The sequence below is a fragment of the Eretmochelys imbricata genome, chromosome 3, assembly GCF_965152235.1.
Source record: "Eretmochelys imbricata isolate rEreImb1 chromosome 3, rEreImb1.hap1, whole genome shotgun sequence".
Taxonomy (NCBI): Eukaryota; Metazoa; Chordata; order Testudines; family Cheloniidae; genus Eretmochelys; species Eretmochelys imbricata.
The window spans coordinates 89,319,827-89,341,184 of NC_135574.1; the positions used below are offsets into that span (position 1 = coordinate 89,319,827).

Consider the following 21,358-nt stretch of genomic DNA (forward strand, 5'->3'; position numbering starts at 1 on the left):
TACTGTAGGGTTTACAGGGAATATCAGTAACTTTGCACACACAAAAAACAAAAAGTCTGGGATTGTCTCTGGAGAAAAAGCTGACATTTTTATTCTACTCATACTGGACCAGAGAGAAATTAAATGTGAAGAATGACTCCAATATTTAACCCACAACCTGTTGCTGAAGAGGCTTGTAATTAGGCATTGCAGACACCTGTCTCTTCTCTTATCCCATTGCTGCTCTGTGGTCTGGTTTGTTTGAAATGCATTGCTGCCATCACTCTAGTAAAGGATGTGCAGGTGTGTCTATCACAAAAAATACTTCCAGGTCTAGTATTAATGAAAATGTTTGTTGGCAGTCCCAAGTAAAAGACTGAAGCACAGAGACTTAACTACTTTCACCCCCTGTTGGTGGTCACTCTAGGTCAGACTTGCGAAGGCGCACTGGTGATGTGGAATCCTGTCTCTCTGTTGCTTTCTGCTTTCCTGTTCTACAGCTAGAGGATTTCTCTTTCCAGGATTGCCAATCTGGCACTCTTCACAAGCACAAATTATTTTTAAAGGCTTCATTGTTATTCGCTAATAGAAACTTTAGGCGGGTGCAATTTGAATCCATAGCCAAGGAATATCTCTGTGGTTTCAGTAACATGTAAGATCAATAGCATTGACCTTTCCTTAACTGCAGGCTGAGTCTCTTCCTAGTCAGATATGGAACTCTGGTAATCAGGCATTTGGGAATGAAATTGGGAACTTCTTAAGCATACTCACAGAGTAACCCTGGTATCTTTTTAAAGGGGTACAACTGAAGGACAAAGTTTGGGAATTCTCAAATTTGAGATCAAGGTTTGGTTTTACAATCAAGGAACCCTTTTCATTTGGAGACTACCGCAATGGGAATATAATAAAATATGAGGACAGAAAATCCCCTAATACATGGCATGGAGGCAGCTATTTTATTTAACAATTTTTGTTTTGTTTTGTTTGTTCTTAGTTCTGTTAAGAAGTTTGGGCTCTAACCCCTAAACCTCATTCTCTCCCTGTAGAGCAGTACAAGGGAGACATTCCAGCTTCAAGATGGAGCAGTTGTCTCATTTGAAGAATGTCAGTGCATTTCCTCAGATTACAATTTAAATTGCTGAGTGAATCTGGCGTAAAGATCCACAGAGACAGGAGTCTGAACTTATCCCCCTGCCAATAAGTAGGCCCTGACCTGTATACAAAGGCTTGTGTGTGCTTTTTTGAATAATCAGCTGGATAATTGGTATGGCCCTCATGTGCTTTTTGCAGCTCTCCTCCAACTGGAAAGTGAATTTTCATTTGATAGATAATCTAAATTGCCCTTAAAGATTTTCTTGGAAAGGTATTATTTGTGTACAAAGCAAACCAAAATAGCTGTCTTAATGAGTGAACAAAAGAAGAGCTCAGCTCCTGGGTGACATTCTGTACTTGAAAACTAAAGTTGTTAGCTATCTCAGTCTGTTCTCAGCACTGGAGAGAAACAAATATCTGGATCTGAACATGCCAATCAAACTCATTTTTTTTCCTGCAAAATAGATGCTCTTAGAGAAAGTAGCACCAAGAAGTGCTAAAAAATTATCATGGTTTGCTGAGTCAGTTCAAGCTGTTGAATCAATAGATTTGTATTGGTCAAAGATTGTAGACACCCTCAGCTGGCCTGTGCCAGCTGACTCAGGCTCGTTCCGGCTCAGGCTGGAGCCCAGGCTCTAGGACCTTGCAAAGTGGGTCCTAGAGCTCAGGCTGTAGCCTGAGCCCAAATGTCTACACTGCTGTTAAACAGCCCCTCAGGTTGAGCCTTAAATACCTGTGTCAGCTGGCACAGGCCAGCTGTGGGTGTCTAATCACAGTGTAGATATATCCTGAGTCTGTCTTCTGTTGTGGTTTCAGTGTGTATTGTCAAATTTCTTCTTTCTCATGGTTAGTTGCAACGGGAGATTAACAGGGGACGTGACATAAATGTATCTGACATGACTCCTATTGTGGTCAACAGTTATTCCAACATGTTCTGAAGATTGTAAGAAAGCAGTTGAGTGGAAAACAAGGTGCAAAAGTTCACAAATCTGGAGGCTTATGGAGGGTTGTCTGCTGTTCTCTGCTATGATGGTCTGAAATTATACTTTGTGCACAAATGGCATTTGCAGATTTTCTATAGTGTGGTTTGCAATTTTGCTTATCTTTTTGCAGAGGCCTGCTGGAGCTTTTTCTGACTGCTGTGGATAGTATATAGCAGTTCTAAAGATGGATTGCAGAGCAACAATAACAACAATAAAATCAGAAAAAATGCTTTGCCCAACATTGTTTCTTTAATACATGTTAAGTCTTTAAGATGTTGTGTGTATTATATATCAGATCTTCACTTTTTGCGTGGGGACCTGAATAGTAATTCCCAAGAGCAGAGAAGGATGCTGAATCTTAGACAATCAAAGTAATATTTTCCCTATGGTTACTCTGACATTCAGCATACACTCTCTCCTAAAGGTGAGAGAAGGCAGAATGGTAGCTGAGGTTACAGCCTCATGCATCATGATGTCTCAGGTCCTCCAGCAAAGAGAGGGAAGTGAGGTATTCCTATTACCTTAGATGGAAAAACAAATTGAAGAAAACAATGTTTAAAGCAGACTTTATATGTCATAGAGAATCAGTTAAGAGAAAAACTGAAAGGTTTTGGTGTTTTTTCCCAGTTTGCTTTTTCAGTCATATTGCTTATAAGAAATAATAGTTTTATTAAGGAAACAGTGGATAGCTTCAGAACTTCTTAAAATAATGTTTGTGGGCTAAATAGAGAAGGAAGATACAGTATTGACTAATTATAATGATTGAGTTTATGTTGGGGTTTCTAATTTTATTTATTTATTTTATTTCAGGGACATCACCCAAAAGCTCCTTATTCAGTATCTAAACAGTGGGGTTCTTTCTTTGTGGACAGCATCTCAGGATTGGAAAGTACAGAGGAAACCTTAACTGACACATGGTCTTGCAAATGTATCAGTGCTTATAGCACTATTGCAATTCCAAGTATTGAAGCAATAGCAGGTAAGGAAGACTGTTCTTATTAGTGAATATGTAAAGTGTCCAGAAGTAATGCTTTCAAATTATAGATACTACCTTGAGAGAAAATCTATTTTCAAAACTCATCAAAACTAATTCTCCTGTTAACACTCAACAGTAAACTGCCAGTCACTATTCATTATTTTTATGGTTATTCTCATAATAGTTGTAGGCTGGACAAGTTTGGTTTTCATGAGTGCCTTAAATATTCAGACTTTTATCTGATTCTCTTTGGTTTGACAATGGGGCTGGAAATTTACCATAGGGTTTCTTCTACTTCTTGGTCTTTGCCTGGTCTTTCTCACAGAATTTTGCTACTTTTGCATTGAATGAGTGCTATGATTAATTCCAAAAGTGTACCATTTACCAGCCTCTTGGTTCAGTGTTGAGTCTATTTCATGTACAAAACGAAAGAATAACTAATCTGAGAGATTTCAGAGTAACAGCCGTGTTAGTCTGTATTCGCAAAAAGAAAAGGAGTACTTGTGGCACCTTAGAGACTAACCAATTTATTTGAGCATAAGCTTTCGTGAGCTAAAACTCACTTCATCCAATGGTTAGTCTCTAAGGTGCCACAAGTACTCCTTTAGTCTGAGAGAGAATTCCAGAGTTGCCAAACAAAGTTAATTCTACAGCCATTGCCAGCATATAGGCTGAATTACTGCTCACACTTACAAAGGGCGATAATGTTTAGGAATCAGCTAAAGATACCACTGAATAGTTCTATTCTGTGCCACTATATTCTGAGAAAGCAGCTACATTATAAGGATATCACAAAACAATTAACCTAATATAACGTAACTTAATTATATTCTATCTTTTGCTGCATGGCAAAGTTTCTATCATTCCAAAGATAAGTGGCCCATTTACCTCTCGCCATGAAAAGAACTAGGGGAAGGATAACCTCTGTGAAGATCCCCTCACAGAGTTTTTCCTGATTCATTCTGGTGGGTAGGATTTGCGTACCCTTTGACAGCATTTTTGCCTTTGGGTGCCATGGGTCCAGGAGAAATCTGCAGGGTCGGCCCTGTTTTGGGGCTACTTCCCCCACTCCAGTTCCCTGAAAACACAGCTCTTTTTCCTGGGCTGGCAAAGTCTTGAAGGGAGATTTCCCACTTCAGATGACAGGTTTCAAAGTAACAGCCATGTTAGTCTATATTCGCAAAAAGAAAAGGAGTACTTGTGGCACCTTAGAGACTAACCAATTTATTTGAGCATAAGCTTTCATGAGCTACAGCTCACTTCATCAGATGCATACTGTGGAAAGTGTAGAAGATCTTTTTATATACACACAAAGCATGAAAAAATACCTCCTCCCACCCCACTCTCCTGCTGGTAATAGCTTATCTAAAGTGATCATTCTCCTTACAATGTGTATGATAATCAAGTTGGGCCATTTCTAGCACAAATCCAGGTTTTCTCAACCCCCGCCACACACACACACAAACCCACTCTCCTGCTGGTAATAGCTTATCTAAAGTGACCACTCTCCTTACAATGTGTATGATAATCAAGGTGGGCCATTTCCAGCACAAATCCAGGGTTTAATAAGAACGTCGGGGGGGGGGGTAGGAAAAAACAAGGGGAAATAGGTTACCTTGCATAATGACTTAGCCACTCCCAGTCTCTATTCAAGCCTAAGTTAATTGTATCCAATTTGAAAATGAATTCCAATTCAACAGTTTCTCGCTGGAGTCTGAATTTGAAGTTTTTTTGTTGTAATATCGCAACTTTCATGTCTGTAATCGCGTGACCAGAGAGATTGAAGTGTTCTCCGACTGGTTTATGAATGTTATAATTCTTGACAACTGATTTGTGTCCATTTATTCTTTTACGTAGAGACTGTCCAGTTTGACCAATGTAAATGGCAGAGGGGCATTGCTGGCACATGATGGCATCTATCACATTGGTGGATGTGCAGGTGAACGAGCCTCTGATAGTGTGGCTGATGTTATTAGGCCCTGTGATGGTGTTATTAGGCCCATCAGGGCTCGTTCACCTGCACATCCACCAATGTGATATATGCCATCATGTGCCAGCAATGCCCCTCTGCCATGTACATTGGTCAAACTGGACAGTCTCTACGTAAAAGAATAAATGGACACAAATCAGATGTCAAGAATTATAACATTCATAAACCAGTCGGAGAACACTTCAATCTCTCTGGTCACGCGATTACAGACATGAAAGTTGCGATATTACAACAGAAAAACTTCAAATTCAGACTCCAGCGAGGAACTGTTGAATTGGAATTCATTTCCAAAATTGATACAATTAACTTAAGCTTGAATAGAGACTGGGAGTGGCTAAGTCATTATGCAAGGTAACCTATTTCCCCTTGTTTTTTCCTACCCCCCGCCCCCCAGACGTTCTTGTTAATCCCTGGATTTGTGCTGGAAATGGCCCACCTTGATTATCATACACATTGTAAGGAGAGTGATCACTTTAGATAAGCTATTACCAGCAGGACAGTGGGGTGGGAGGAGGTATTGTTTCATGATCTCTGTGTGTATATAAAGTCTGCTGCAGTTTCCACGGTATGCATCCGATGAAGTGAGTTGTAGCTCATGAAAGCTCATGCTCAAATAAATTGGTTAGTCTCTAAGGTGCCACAAGTCCTCCTTTTCTTTTCACTTCAGATGGTGGGGGACAGCACAAAGGTTAAGGCTGCTTTCCAGGTCTTAGAGAGCAGTGACACTGACACTCCCTCTCCTAGTCCTTCTCCAGCTGTGGATTCTCAACACTGCAGAGGGCTCTCCATGGTTCCTGGATCCTGGCCACGTGGGGAGGAAGGATTGTGTGTCATGGAGTGTTCCCTCTGTGGGATAAATGTTAGGGGATGATGGCCCTGGAGGCTAAGATGTAACCCATGCACATGAGCTAAGGGAAAGATCAGAACTAACATTTTTAAACTTGTAACTGTGTACATTATAGTAGAGGATAAGTAGAACTGTATAAGAACTTTATACACTTCTTCAAAGAGTTTTTAAAAGGTCCATTCATTATTTGATGTTGAGGTAGTCCTGACCCCACTGCAGTGCCTTGTCTGACTGGCTTTATGACAAGCTGTGTAAGTCTTGTTTGTCCTGGCTGGCCTAACCTTGATTTTTTGGCAGATATTGTAAGTTCTGGCTTTGCTGCATTTGTTTTGAAATAACTAGCTAGACAACATTCACAACCAGCTATATGAGGTTGATGTGCTCTGGAGTGCTTTCTTTTTCCCCTCAGGTATTCTAAGTGCCAACAGTATGCTTGGTCCTGTCATGTCACAAACACATCGGCCATGCCTGAAGGACATTATCATTTGAAAAGCAAAGATCTGACAGAAATGTTCAGGGAAATCCAAAGAATGACTCTGTCACAGGCTGGCTGGCCTTTAAGGGTTCAGCCTGTGACAGATCAGCTACCCTCCTTCACCCGCCAGCTGATCCTAATCAGCTGGAGATCATTTGGCTCAACTTGGATATCAGACCCAGCTGCTGGGGGAGAGCTGGAGATTTCCATAAAGAGCAAGGGGAGTTTAGCTGGAGTCAAGAGACCCAGAAGAGAGGAGAGGGAGAGTTTCTTCTCTCTGAGAAGCAGCCTGGGGGAAGGCTGAGAAGCAGAAAGGAGGGAAGAGCAGACAGGGTGAGCTGGAAGCCTGACTGAAGGCAGTTACCCTGATGAGCTGCAGCCTGCCTGAACTCCTATGGGAGGGGAGGAGTGGGCCAGCCCCTGGACACTGAGGTTGTTTGAGGCACAAGAGCAAATGCTGAGTCACGAGGAAAGACCATGAAAGCTTAACTGTGCCTGTGAGGAAGACAAGGCCTGCTGAGCCTGGTGGGGCTAAAGATTTAGTTTTTACATTTTTGGCTGGATTTCGATAAAGAATTTTGCCTCCCTGGAAGGAGCAGGGCTTTCTAGAGTGGTCTGGTTGGAGGGACAGGACACTTGCAGCTGGAGTAGGCCAAAAGTCTGGGGAAAACTGAGGTAAGGATTCTGCAATACTACATCGGGCCAGTAGAGGGCAAACTGAAGTGGCAACCCTGCCAGAAACTTGTGTACTGTTTTAAAAATAATATTGAGTATTATATCCAGAACAGGGACAATATTTTAGTAGAATTGTTTGATACTTTTAAACAATTTTTTTCTTTTAAAAAATGACCTTTTTTACCAAAACAAAATTTTCCATCAAAAATTGTCAGCATTGTTGAAATTTTACATTTTATCACAAAAGCCATTGGAGTTCTAAATTTTCATCAAAAACCCTATTGAATATGTTATCGATAACAGGGTTTTTGTAAATGAAAATTTTCCATAATGTGTTTTTTCATTTTTAATTTTTAAAATAATTGGACAAACGACGAAAAAATTGGAAAAAAAATGTGGCTGTTGTTTCAAAGTTTTCCAAACACACCAATTTTGAAATTTCAATTTTTCTCATCAAAATAGGTTTTCAGTTTTTGACCAGCTCTACTATGCCTTTTAGGAGTTACACCTAAAAATTTCACACATGTCAAAGTAAACGGTTCAGTACTCAGTTAGCAAAATAGCTACATTATAAGAGCCATTTATCAAAGAGTGTTTATAGGAAAGGTCTTTTAAAGTAGGTGCTGCTGTGAGAGCTTTTGCTTTATCCCATACAATCAAAATATAAAGCTAGTTGTATGTTTTAATGGGTAAAATGAGTACTTTGCTGAAGAAAATAGTCTGGTGGCATCTTTCAGTGATGGTGTCATTATATCTCCTTCAAAAAGAGTTTTGCTTCATCTCTATCCCCATTTTATAATAATAATACTGTCTTTCTATATAAATAAAAATCATTGTTCTTTTTACTTCACTATCCTCACTTTCAGAGATACTGAGGTTTTAAATGACAGACATGGTGTGAGTTCAACAATGGGGACAGAAATTCTAAACTCTAAGCTTGGCTGTGATACTGAGTATGTCTACACTGCGATAAAAGACCCATGGCATGGCCATGGCTGGCCCAGGTCAGCTGACTCAGCTCACAGGGCTTGGGCTGCGAGGCTATAAAATTGCAGGGTAGACTTTCGGGCTCAGGCTAGAGCCTAAGGTCTAAACGCCTGACTACACTGCAATTAAAAAACAGCAGTTGGCCCGTACCAGCTGACTTGGTATTACAGCACTCGGGCTAAGAGGGTGTTGAATTGTGGTGTAGACGTTCGGGCTTGAGCTGGACCCAAGCTCTGGGACCTGCTCCCCTCACAGGGTCCCAGAGCCCAGGCTCCAGCACAATCCCAAACATCTACACCTCAGTTAAACAGCCCCTTAGCTCAAGTCAGCTCGCACAGGCCAGCTGCAGGTGTTTAATCACAATAGACATACCTAAGACCCCGCAAGGGGAGAAGGTCTCAGAGTCCAGGCTCCAACCTGAGCCTGAACATCTGTGCTGCAATTTTATAGCCCTACTGCCAGAGCTCTGCAAGCCCAAGTCAGCTGACTTGGGCTCTGAGACTTGGTACCATGTGGTTTTTACCGTGGTGTAGACACACCCACTGACTCAGTAGCATTTACCCTCAGTTTCCCCAGCTGTAAAGAAGGAATTGCTAGGTATTTTTATTATGTATAAATAAAATGTTACTTAAAACATTTCCTTCCAGATTCAGATACCTCCCATCCTTGTTTCCTCTTCCTTCAACTCTTCCCTTTTTTTCAGACTAGCTTTTTACGATGTTAACTTTAATTAATCAAGTTAACTTTTGGTTTTTTCCATTCTGTCTCCAACCATTTGTACCAGCTTCAATGTGGAGCATCTTTGGTTGCTCCTCCAATCATCTGGCTGAAAATGACAGCAGATAATAGTATGAACATCCCATTCTCTTCAGCGATAATCTGGATTGCTCATTGGTTAAAAAAGAAAATATTCTCTGCCTTTGGTTTTAGCTGATATGATCATTGCCTCTTAAAATAGGACACGTGTCTTATTATTCCTTAATCATAAAACAAAGAACACTTTGCCTATTGTTAGAATTGTCCAGAGGACAAAAAAAACCCGTATTATGTGGTGAGCCCCATATATCTACTTCAATTTGCAATGAAACTTAAACTGTGAAAGGCCAAATAAGAGTTATTTTAAGATATTATCATCTTGACTTTTAAGCATTTTTAAGGAAGTCTTAACTAAATAGGCGAGTAACATTCTGAATTGTACCTTTGATAAAGTAAACGGGATCTGAGATCAAAAATAATTATATTTATATAGCAGCTCAGATCAAAGGGGCTGAAATCACTTCTATGAGCTAATTCTCACTTGCTTCCCTAGTAGGTAGGGAAGTATTCTGAAGATGTGGAAACTGAATCACACAGAGGTTAAGTGACTTGCCTGTGGTCTCACAGAAAGTGAGAGGCTGGGAAAAAAATAGGAGCTGGATACCTTGACTTACAGTCAAGTCCCTTAACCAGGAGGCCAACTCTCCAGTCAGTGCTCTGTTTCAGTTTCAATCTCCCTCAGTTTCTGTTCACAGTCTCCAAATAGAAGAATGGTGCAGGCCATATTTTCAAAAGCAGCCTCCAGAATTATATGTACAGCTTTGCATGCCGGTTTGTACATACAGATTAGAGGGTTTGCACATCTGAGGTTTTGCATAAACCTGGGTGTGTAAAATATCACCTCCTTTTTCAGAGGCTGTGTTTCAGTCACTTAGAAAATATGGCTATGACATCCTGTGTGGTTTGAGTGGTCTCTCATTCTCACTTTTTGCTGTTGTCTTTTGATTGTTACCCATTATCCATTTAAATATATACATGTCCTGTTCCGTGTAGCTAGTCCATCAACAATAGCCGGTATGATATATGGAGGATGTCAGATCTAAACAATATATTACTTTCAAGTGAAGTATTTTCTTATTTCAAAAAGCCACTAAATGCCAAACCATGAGTTGTGCCAATGCCACTGTTTTTAAGTTGATCAGGAGACTAATATTTTTCTTGGTCCCAAGGTCTACAGCAGTGTGTTAAACTGTCATGATTTCATTGTGAATCTCCCTATATTTGATGTTTTTCTTATAGCTCCAGCTCCTGGAATCCTGTGATTATATAAGAATCTGAGACTGAGTCCTCTCACTCACTCTTTTTAAAAAATGTCTAGCTCTCATGGTTGCAGAGAAAAGCTTGAAAATGTGAAACCTAAAGGCCCCAAGCCTAGAAGCCAAATAAAAAGAACTGAACATTTATTAGTTTTTACAAAATCTCAGAATTTAGGCCAATCTCAAGATTTTGGAGCCTGTCTTATAACTTTTGAATGTTTGAGGTTGGGAGTACTGCTACAGACAAGGAACAAGAGAGTGAGCCACCTGGAAGCTTTAAAATAGGTGTGGTTTAAAGAAAAATTAGTGGAAAATCTAGATATTTTCTGGGTGTAACCTTTATTTTACCTTTTATAGCTGTTCTTTTGAAATGCAAACATTATTTTATATTCAGACACACATTTCAAATCCATTCTCATTTGGGTTTAGGAGGATAATGCATATGTTTGGAAATCTAACAAACCATCTAAAATCCAGTCATGCTGTGCCCATGTAAGTGCATAAGTATTCCTTCATGTCTTATCATTATTGCAATTAACTGATGGAAGAGCAAGATCACAGTTGGTGGTATAATTTGTCAAAGCCATCTCTTTAAAGATGCTGAAGGGTGTATATTCTGTCTCCCAAAATATGCAAGCGGTTTAGGGGGGGTCACTCTGCTTATTGTATAAATGTGATGATAAAATTACCACTGAACCGTGTCAGAGAAGCTCATGTTTCTGCTTACAGCTGCAAATTATGGGTGAGATAGGAAATGAAAGGCAGATGTGCCTGGTATAGTGGAACTATTCTAAATTGCACCTCATACATCTGCACAATTCTATATTTTGCATCAAAAAGTAACCACATCTCTCCTTCAGAAAATATTTAATAGCTGAGTACTCTAGAGAGATCTCATATTGCTAAGAAGTCATTAATTTTACCATTTATTTACTGGTATACTCAGAAATTTATCATGAATAATTAAGACTAAATTACAGTTAAACAGATAAACAAAGTACATATTATGAGGCATTCGTTCTATGTTTTTCAATTAAATTTCTTCACTTAAGGTCCATTGAAATTAATGAGAGTCTTTCCAGTGCCTGGAGTGGGGCTACAATCCTGTACTTGCTCAGCTACTACAATGTGAAGGCCCTGTAAATACTTAGATAAATATATTGCTCGTTTATTGGCAGAATCCATTAATCTGAAGTATTTCCCAGTCATTAGTGCAGATTAGTGAAGTTCAGCTGTATATTTTTTAGTCTCCAAGTACAAAGATAGACTGCTTCTCTACAGTATTGCCTTGTACCTAACTTTCAAAAAAGGTTGTGCAAATTTAGACCTTTCTTATGTTTGAATGCTACAGTAGTATTTTCCACGGAAAATTCTGAAAGATTATTTTTTATAATGGAAGCACTGAGGGAAGAAAGGCCTTTTTTAAATAAATTACATGATATGCTGAGTGAACAGGATCATTTCAAATTTCTGATGTTTCTGTGCGGGTTTTCCTACAAGTGGATAAATTGGCATCAAAGAGACATTGCCGCAGATTCATAGATTCATAGATTCATAGATATTTAGGTCAGAAGGGACCATTATGATCATCTAGTCTGACCTCCTGCACAACGCAGGCCACAGAATTTCACCCACCACTCTTACAAAAAAAACCTCACACCTATATCTGTGCTATTGAAGTCCTCAAATTGTAGTTTAAAGACCTCAAGGAGCAGAGAATCCTCCAGCAAGTGACCCGTGCCCCATGCTACAGAGGAAGGCGAAAAACCTCCAGGGCCTCTTCCAATCTGCCCTGGAGGAAAATTCCTTCCCGACCCCAAATATGGCGATCAGCTAAACCCTGAGCATATGGGCAAGATTCATCAGCCAGATACTACAGAAAATTCTTTCCCAGGTAACTTGGACCTTACCCCATCTAAAACCCATCACAGGCCATTGGGCCTATTTACCATGAATATTTAATTACCAAAACCATGTTATCCCATCATACCATCTCCTCCATAAACTTATCGAGTTTAATCTTAAAGCAAGATAGATCTTAAGATTAAGAGAGGATGAGTGTTTTAAATATATTGCCAATATCTTGCTCTGAAGCATTGTTTGCATGCATCTGAACTGAAAAACATCAGCTGTGATGTATAGCTGTTTAGAATTGGCAGGAATCTAGTTGTAGTCTTGATTTGAGAGATATAAAGAGTGCCAAAACTGAAGATTACTATTTAAAAGAAAATAAATGTTTCCTCAAATGAAAACTAGTGCTGAAAACCACAAGAAACTGCTTTTTCATAAAAGCAAATGTAAATTAAAACTGGCTTGTAAAGAGTCTTTGGGTCACCTTATTAAAGAAAATTGTTGAGCTAGTGGTATGATTCTTTGAGAATTACTTTGAACATAAACAGTAGGTTTCCTTTTGTTTGTATTATGATTTATTAAATCCTTTTGGCCCCATATAGATGTATTGACTTGTGCCCCTGGAGGTCTTGTAAAATCATGCATATCCCTAAAGATTACTTCCTCGCCAACTAACAGAAATGTTCCTGTAATCTTTCTCCTGCACTGTGACATGTCAAGGCATAGCCACCTCTAAAAGATAAAAGGGGTAAACATATGGGCAAATCATTAAGGAGGGAGAACCACTCAGTCATTTCCACGTTAATGTTATCCTTCAACTCAGTCAATATAATTTCATTTTCAGGCTGTGGGTCCTGACTGGATCCCAGAGCTGTAGGATGGTGCATATCTTTTTAACCAGACTTGAAGAATTGTTTTTCTCAGTATCCTAAAATGTTACTGGGAATGGTTACAAGCCTTTATCCTGTCCTATCATAGAACATACATACTGTGGGTTGGTGTGCAGCCCACCCCTCCTTGATTAACAAGATAACACAAAATAACTCCAGGACAAAGCTTCTCCCAGTCATGGCTCTTGTCTAGGATTTCTCCCTTTATGGCTTCTCAGTCCCAACCTAGCAGTCTACTCCTACTTCTTTTATATCCAGGGTAGCATAAATGAACCACATCTGCCCCAATCAGTGAATAAGAATCAATCAGCATTCACCTGCCCGGTCCCAATTCCTGCTGACAGGGTCTGCCATTCTGTTACAATTACTTTCTACAATTAAGTCTTCACTGCAGACTTAACTCATGCTCAGTTACAGTTTTTCCCCTTAACATGCACTGTGTTCACATATCCACAGCCTCTATTGATGCTGCAAGGCAAGGCATCCCTGAGCTGAAGGGAAGAACCCAAGGTACCTTTTAACATGTATTGATACTCTGAGGTAACCGCAATAAAAATATACAGTCACAGGCAGTCACAGCAATCTAGATGTTATGGTCCTCCAGTTCTTTCCCGCAAGCCCCCTGGACATTCATTCCTGTATACCACTTTGCCATCTACCTGTGCTCCGGCCCTTGAACAGAAGTTGACTATCAATCTGCATCTGCACAGCATCCTACCTGAAGTTTACAGATTGTCTGCTTGCAGTTTCTCCAGCTTCATCCATCTCCAGCATTTGATACAGCAGGACAAAGTCCACTAACAATCCCATGGAAGAGTGAAACTCTTACTTAGGCCAGGTTATAGTCTTTTGCAGCAGGGGGTTATAGTCTTTTGTAGCATTCATATGTCAGTCAGGGGTGCAATGAGGTGTGCTGGCAAAAGGTCCTAGCATAGATGCAGTTCTACTGACAAACAGTGCATTTGCTGGTATAGGTTATTTTCCTTGGGGGTGGGCTGAAATAATCTATATCACTCTTTTGCTGGTATGAGTTGGAAAACCATACAAGGAGCACTGTGCCAGTGTCGTGTTCTTGCAAAGCCTCCCAAGTGTAGACCTGGCCTTAGGTTTCAAACCTGCAACTTCATTTTCCCCCACTTTCTCGACACTCAGACACTGCTTTCATGACTGCAGTTGAGTTTTTAGTGTGTGCCATTAAAACCTTGTTAGGCAGTTCTATAGGCTGACTCATTCAAGTATTTAAAGCCATATAAAGATAGAAAAACGCAAGATTTTAAAAGAACTTTCCTCTCTCCATGCTTTTTTTTTATGATACAGATCATTAAGAGAATGCTATTTTATCATTTTCATTTGACTCATTTTATTCTATATTTAGTTGTTTTAGTTAATTTCAATTCCTCTTTTTATTGGTATATATCCCAAACAAGAAATTTACTGAAGAAATTTATCTCTTAACTAAACCTCCTCATTTGCACAGAATTTGAATTACATAGGAGATGGAAAGCGTGAGGGAGAATGTTCCTTTTGGACCAGCCTGCTCCTTGGCCATTCCACCTTTTTCCCCACAGTACATCTTTGGAGAGAAAAACAGAAGCTACATATGGTGGATAGGGCATTCTGCTTAGCTGTCAGTCTTATTTCCATATCCCATCACGAGGCCATTTCCGTGTTTTGTTGTCTTGCATTCCATGTCAAAAGGAGACATCCAAACCAAAACATGGTATCATGTTCAGGCTGGACTCACCCAGTGTGCTTTGAATGCTGAAGATATCCTGTCCTGACTGATAGTCTGTATTTTTGCCTGGCTGGTATACATTTTAATAATCTCCTGCCACTTGACTGCACTCCCGTGCAATTCTACCTTTCTGCTGCTGGCTGGTCGTTGTCTTCTCCTTGAAGTGTGAGAACCTAGCATAATACTGTACTATGGATTGTGGAGCATCCGATAGCCAAAACATGTCTGGCATCAGCATTTCAGAGAGGAGCAGCAGACAGCGAGGCATATTTGGGACGAGCCTTGGGATACTTGCCCTGAATAGGGAACACACCAGCAAATGCAACTGCATGAGGAACATACCTGCACCCAGGACCAGCACTTAAGTGGGGAAAATAAGGTTGAACGCTTGTCTGCTCAAATTGGAGGAGACAAAATGGGGGGTATCTGCCTGGGATGGAAAGGTGAGTAAATGGGTGTCTAAACTGTGGGGTCTGCATTGGGGAAGTGCATAGTTAGGGTTCTGGAGAAGAGTGTCTCTGCTGTGAGGATGGTGGTTGCAGATAATTTCAATGGGAAGCAGGCATTTCTGCTATCACCTGTGCTTTAAGCATACCATCCTGCTCTCTGTCCAACCCAGGTGACTCTAGGCAGAGTTTCAAATATTTCCATTGTGTTCAGCAAATTTCGGAGTAATGGTCTAGTAGGTAATGGGACTCATGTGACCTGTTTGATTTCCACCTCAGCTATAGACTTTCTAGTGTGACTTAGGGCAGGTCTACGCTAGAAACGCTACATCGGCACAGCTACATAAATGCAACTGCGCCACTATTGTGCGCCTGGTGGAGACACTGTATGCTGTCGGGAAAGCGCTCTCCCATCGGCATAATTTCTCCGCCTCCATGAGAGGCAGAAGCTATGTTGGCGGGAGAGCATCTCCTGCCGACATAGCACTGGTGTGGACAGCGCTTTGGTTGCTGTAACTTGCATTGCTCGGGGGAGAGTGTCTTTTTCACACCCCTGAGCGATGTAAGTTAGATAGACTTCAGTGGTAGCGTGGACCTGCCTTTGGACTCAGATTTTTAAAGGTATTTAGGCAGTGTTGGAATGCCTAACTGATTTAGGAACCTACATCTAATTTTCAAAAGGATTTAGGCACTTAGGATCTGGACCTTAATCTACTCTGGGCCTCATTTCCCCATCTGTAAAATGGGGATAACAGCACTTCTGTACGTAATAGGGATGTTGAGGATATAATCTATTACTTATTGTGAGACATTCAATACTGAGGTGATGAGAGCCATATAAGTAGCACAGAGAGATATCTTTCAAAGGATACTTACACATTGATTATGAAAATCCACAGTGATATTTTCGAGCCTGCATATCGCTTCAGGGAGGGTGACAAAACATTTTTTCTTCAATTTCTTTGTGTTTTGATTCATTAAACAATTAGGAAGTACTTCATTTGCACCTGGCATGTTTTTCCTTAAACTGCTAGGAAACTTGATTTGCTTCCCCCCTTGTCCTCTCTCCCCCTCCTTTTTTACTTTTCAATATAAGGGTGAGTATGCAGCACTGGGGACTGTCATAGCTGATAGACAGTCACTCTTGCTGACTTCAGTGTTTCAGAAGCTTTGTTTTAACAGGGCAGACACCTGATCTCCTGTTTAAAAATCAGCACTGGAACCTGCTGATGAAAAATAATTGACATCAGATAAATCCATTTCTGGTTTTGGTTTTGCTTTTTGCCACTGGAGTGCTACAGTTCTGTGAGTGTCATGAAACAGAAGTAGCTCCTCTAATTCATGGCAGTGAAGACTTTTGGTGTTTGAAAAGACCCATCAATGCTATATTTTACATGTAGAAAGACTACTTCCAGTAGAGCGAGAAGGAGGGTGAAGTAACATCTTTTATTGGACTAATTTTGTTGGTCCAATAAAAGATATAACTTCACCCACCTTGTCTCTAATATCTTGGGATCAACACAGCAACAGCAACACTGCATACAGCTCCCAGTAGATCATTTGGAAGTTCCCTCATTCTGCAATGACAAAAAGAAAAGGAGGACTTGTGGCACCTTAGAGACTAACCAATTTATTTGAGCATGAGCTTTCGTGAGCTACAGCTCACTTCATCAGATGCATACCATGGAAACTGCAGCAGACTTTATATATACACAGAGAATATGAAACAATACCTCCTCCCACCCCACTGTCCTGCTGGTAATAGCTTATCTAAAGTAATCTTCAGGTTAGGCCATTTCCAGCACAAATCCAGGTTTTCTCACCCTCCACCCCCCCACACAAATTCACTCTCCTGCTGGTGATAGCCCATCCAAAGTGACAACTCTTTACATAATGTGCATGATAATCAAGTTAGGCCATTTCCTGCACAAATCCAGGTTCTCTCACTCCCTCACCCCCCTCCAAAAACCCACCCCCATACACACACAAACTCACTCTCCTGCTGGTAATAGCTCATCCAAACTGACCACTCTCCAAGTTTAAATCCAAGTTAAACCAGAACATCGGGGGGGGGGGGGGTGGTAGGAAAAAACAAGAGGAAATAGGCTACCTTGCATAATGACTTAGCCACTCCCAGTCTCTATTTAAGCCTAAATTAATAGTATCCAATTTGCAAATGAATTCCAATTCAGCAGTTTCTCGCTGGAGTCTGGATTTGAAGTTTTTTTGTTTTAAGATAGCGACCTTCATGTCTGTGATTGCGTGACCAGAGAGATTGAAGTGTTCTCCGACTGGTTTATGAATGTTATAATTCTTGACATCTGATTTGTGTCCATTTATTCTTTTACGTAGAGACTGTCCAGTTTGACCAATGTACATGGCAGAGGGGCATTGCTGGCACATGATGGCATAAATCACATTGGTGGATGTGCAGGTGAACGAGCCTCTGATAGTGTGGCTGATGTTATTAGGCCCTGTGATGGTGTCCCCTGAATAGATATGTGGGCACAATTGGCAACGGGCTTTGTTGCAAGGATAAGTTCCTGGGTTAGTGGTTCTGTTGTGTGGTATGTGGTTGTTGGTGAGTATTTGCTTCAGGTTGCGGGGCTGTCTGTAGGCAAGGACTGGCCTGTCTCCCAAGATTTGTGAGAGTGTTGGGTCATCCTTTAGGATAGGTTGTAGATCCTTAATAATGCGTTGGAGGGGTTTTAGTTGGGGGCTGAAGGTGACGGCTAGTGGCGTTCTGTTATTTTCTTTGTTAGGCCTGTCCTGTAGTAGGTAACTTCTGGGAACTCTTCTGGCTCTATCAATCTGTTTCTTTACTTCCGCAGGTGGGTATTGTAGTTGTAAGAAAGCTTGACAGAGATCTTGTAGGTGTTTGTCTCTGTCTGAGGGGTTGGAGCAAATGCGGTTGTATCGCAGAGCTTGGCTGTAGACGTTGGATCGTGTGGTGTGGTCTGGGTGAAAACTGGAGGCATGCAGGTAGGAATAGCGGTCAGTAGGTTTCCGGTATAGGGTGGTGTTTATGTGACCATTGTTTATTAGCACTGTAGTGTCCAGGAAGTGGATCTCTTGTGTGGACTGGACCAGGCTGAGGTTGGTGGTGGGATGGAAATTGTTGAAATCATGGTGGAATTCCTCAAGGGCTTCTTTTCCATGGGTCCAGATGATGAAGATGTCATCAATATAGCGCAAGTAGAGTAGGGGCTTTAGGGGACGAGAGCTGAGGAAGCGTTGTTCTAAATCAGCCATAAAAATGTTGGCATACTGTGGGGCCATGCGGGTACCCATAGCAGTGCCGCTGATCTGAAGGTATACATTGTCCCCAAATGTGAAATAGTTATGGGTAAGGACAAAGTCACAAAGTTCAGCCACCAGGTTAGCCGTGACAGTTCAGCTAAGCATGAGAGTTCTTATTCCAGTAACACTGTTTACTACTTTTGTCTTCAAACTCATTTTTATTTAAAAATGGAATATTTTCCACATTTTTCTTCAACGACGTTTAAATCTAAGCAAAGCTGGCACTGTATGGCGCAGATTGTCAACTGTTGTAAACCTTCATCATAGCTCCATTAGAACTGTGACCCTTTACATCATCTGAGGATTTGTCCCTATCTGTATAATACTATACTAATGGAAATAAAACCTTACGGTATGGGTAAATGGTTTCAGGACTTGCCACTATTCAGCATTTTGATTAACCTTTCTAAGGCCTTACTGAGTGATTGCCTCATTTAATAATTCCCTGTGTATGTTAGAGTGACAGGATTTTTAGTTTTTTCAAAATGAAGTCCACAGTGACAGGGTACTTTGGAGTAGCTATATAGTTGATGGGGATTTCTGTATAATAATCTGGAGGATATTTTTGGGTGGAGTTACAAATTCCCCCTGCTGTTGACGATTTAATATTGTGACAGTTTTGTTTGCCCTGTTGACTGGAATGGCATTGACCTCAGAAAAGGAAAGGAGAAGGAAGTTCTGTTTTCTTCACTGCTTCCTATTCCCCATGAGGAACGCTGCTGTAGTATCAGGGTTAAAAAAATGTTGGCTTTGCTTATATGGGGCAATAGTGCAAAATGATGCATAACTTTCCTCTGTATACTTCAGAAGAAGTCTGTTTTTGTCTCGGACTGAGTTTTTTATTGGAAAAATACCTTCCTATCTGCAGAGCTTATTTAAGATTATTTTGGTTTAATATACCAGGTTGTTCCGAGGAAATCTCAGAAAGGATTGAGACTTAATACTTAAGTTTACCCAAGTAGGCCTTGTGTCTAGATTAGGTTATAATTGTCTTCTATGCATTTACTTGAATCTTTTACTAATCACTCAGAATAATACTCATTCGTTCTCTGTGGGTATGGGATTGCAACTCCAACAACTTTAAAAAATAAATAAATAAACAGCCTGTGACTCTGATCTGACTGGTTTGTAAGATGTACCGGCACACAGTGACTGATAAGGATTCAGAGATCACTATCAGCCTCTTAATAAATGTGGTATTCATTGGCATCATCTAAAACAGTGGGTTTCAAATTTTTTTCCTGGGGACCCAATTGAAGAAAATTGTTGATGCTCACAACCCAATGGAGCTGGGAATGAGGGGTTCAGGGTGTGGGAGGGAGCTCAGGGCTGGGGCAGAGGGTTGGGATGTGGGAGGGGGTCTGGGCTTGGGGGTGCAGGCTCTGGGCAGGGGCCGGGGATGAGGAGTTTGGAGTGCAGGAAGGGCTTTTGGGTTGGGGGAGCTCAGGGCTGGGGCAGAGGCTGGGGGTGTGGGCTCTGGGCTGGGGCTGTGGGATCTGGGCTGGGGACAAGAATGAACGGTTTGGGGTGCAGGAGGGGTCTCCGGGTTTGGGGGAGCTCAGGGCTGGGGCAGGGGATTGGGACACTGGCTTACTTCGGGCAGCTCCTGGTCAGGGGTGCAGCAGGAGTGCAAAGGCAGATTTTGTGCCTCTCCTGGCACTGCGGACCGCGCACCCACAGGCGCACCCTCCTCCCCCCAGTTCCCATTGGCCGGTTCCCAGGAACTGGCCAGTGGGAGTGCGGAGCCAGTGCTTGGGGCGGGGGCAGCGTGCGGAGCCCCGTGGCCCTCCTGTCTAGAAGCCGGACCCGCTGCTGGCCACTTCCAGGGTGCAGCAAGGTGTCGGAAAAGGTAAGCACGAGCCTGCCTTAGCTGGGAGCACCGCCGACGGGACTTTTAACATCCCAGTCGGCAGTGCTGACCAGAGCAAGGCAACCCAGTGCTTTACATGCCGTGACCTAGTACTGGGTCGCGACCCACGGTTTGAAAAACACTGATCTAAAATATATTAGCAGCGGAGCCTAGGCACTGTCATGAACCTTTCCATCTTAATAAGTGGAATTTCACTTATAGTGATCACAATTCAAAACTTCATCATTACCATGGGATTTGCAGTACTTTTACTATGATACTCCATGTTCTCTAAGTAAACTAAGTATGAGAAATGTGGAAATGACTGGGTGAGGTTCTGTGGCCTGTGTTATTCAGGAGGTCAGACTAGGTTATCACAATTTGACCTTAAAATGTGTGAATGCTGCCATTGGTTAGTTAGTTGGTTCATGGTAATGATCAAGTTGCAACAGTTACTTACAGAGTAAGCAGTGTTCTTCACAGTTCACTTGCACTTTGCACTTACCACAGCTGATTTGGGAGCAAAGAAGAGAGACATGTAGAGTCATGATAAAATATCTTCTCTTGGTTTGCCCAGAAATTTATCCCCTTTTCTCAATTAAGCAAACACAGTGAGATGAAAGAGGATTTCATTAGCTCAACCCTCGTCTGGATAAATAATAAAATGGAAGTAAATTGCAGTCCAGTTCCTAGTTCACATTGCACAAACCACCATCACAGTTGGCACTAACTGGCATCCTTTGGGCAATCTAAGCTGAAAGGACAAAAATTAGTCTCTGCCGGATCTACTTCTTACTAACCATTAACCTCAGGAGGAAGATGAGGGATGGAGATGTTGTGATTTTCTCAGTGCCATCCAGCAAGTGGGTGGGTGGCAGTCAGAAACTGAAGCCAGATTTCCTGACTCTCTCTCTCTCTCTCTTACATAATGCAAAAGCAGTGCTGATTTTAAACAATAAATAAATATAGGAATTAAGTCACCCTGGCTGTTACCATCCCTTTTACATCTTACTTTTACCCCTTGTAAAATAATGGAACAAATAATATGAGAAAAATGAGTGGATATCTAGAGGGTAGTGCACACATGAACAATGAGCATCTCATCTGACAAACCTGGTGACCTATGAAAATATAGTTGGCAAATATAGTGTACAAAATAGGTGGGGGGGATGGCTTTTTTTTAAAAAATAGAAATGCAAAATTCATCGACC

General features: G+C 41.3%; 1 protein-coding gene across 4 annotated transcripts in view; it reads left to right on the forward strand.

The window, feature by feature from the left end:
• Positions 1-21,358, forward strand: part of NT5DC1 (5'-nucleotidase domain containing 1) — a 244,985-nt gene that overhangs the window by 210,898 nt on the left and 12,729 nt on the right. For 2 of the 4 annotated variants that reach the window (XM_077812970.1, XM_077812971.1), the window contains exon 11: positions 2,865-3,033. In XM_077812970.1, the coding sequence (XP_077669096.1) occupies positions 2,865-3,033 (169 nt within the window). The other 2 variants (XR_013345618.1, XM_077812972.1) reach the window with 2 other exon arrangements.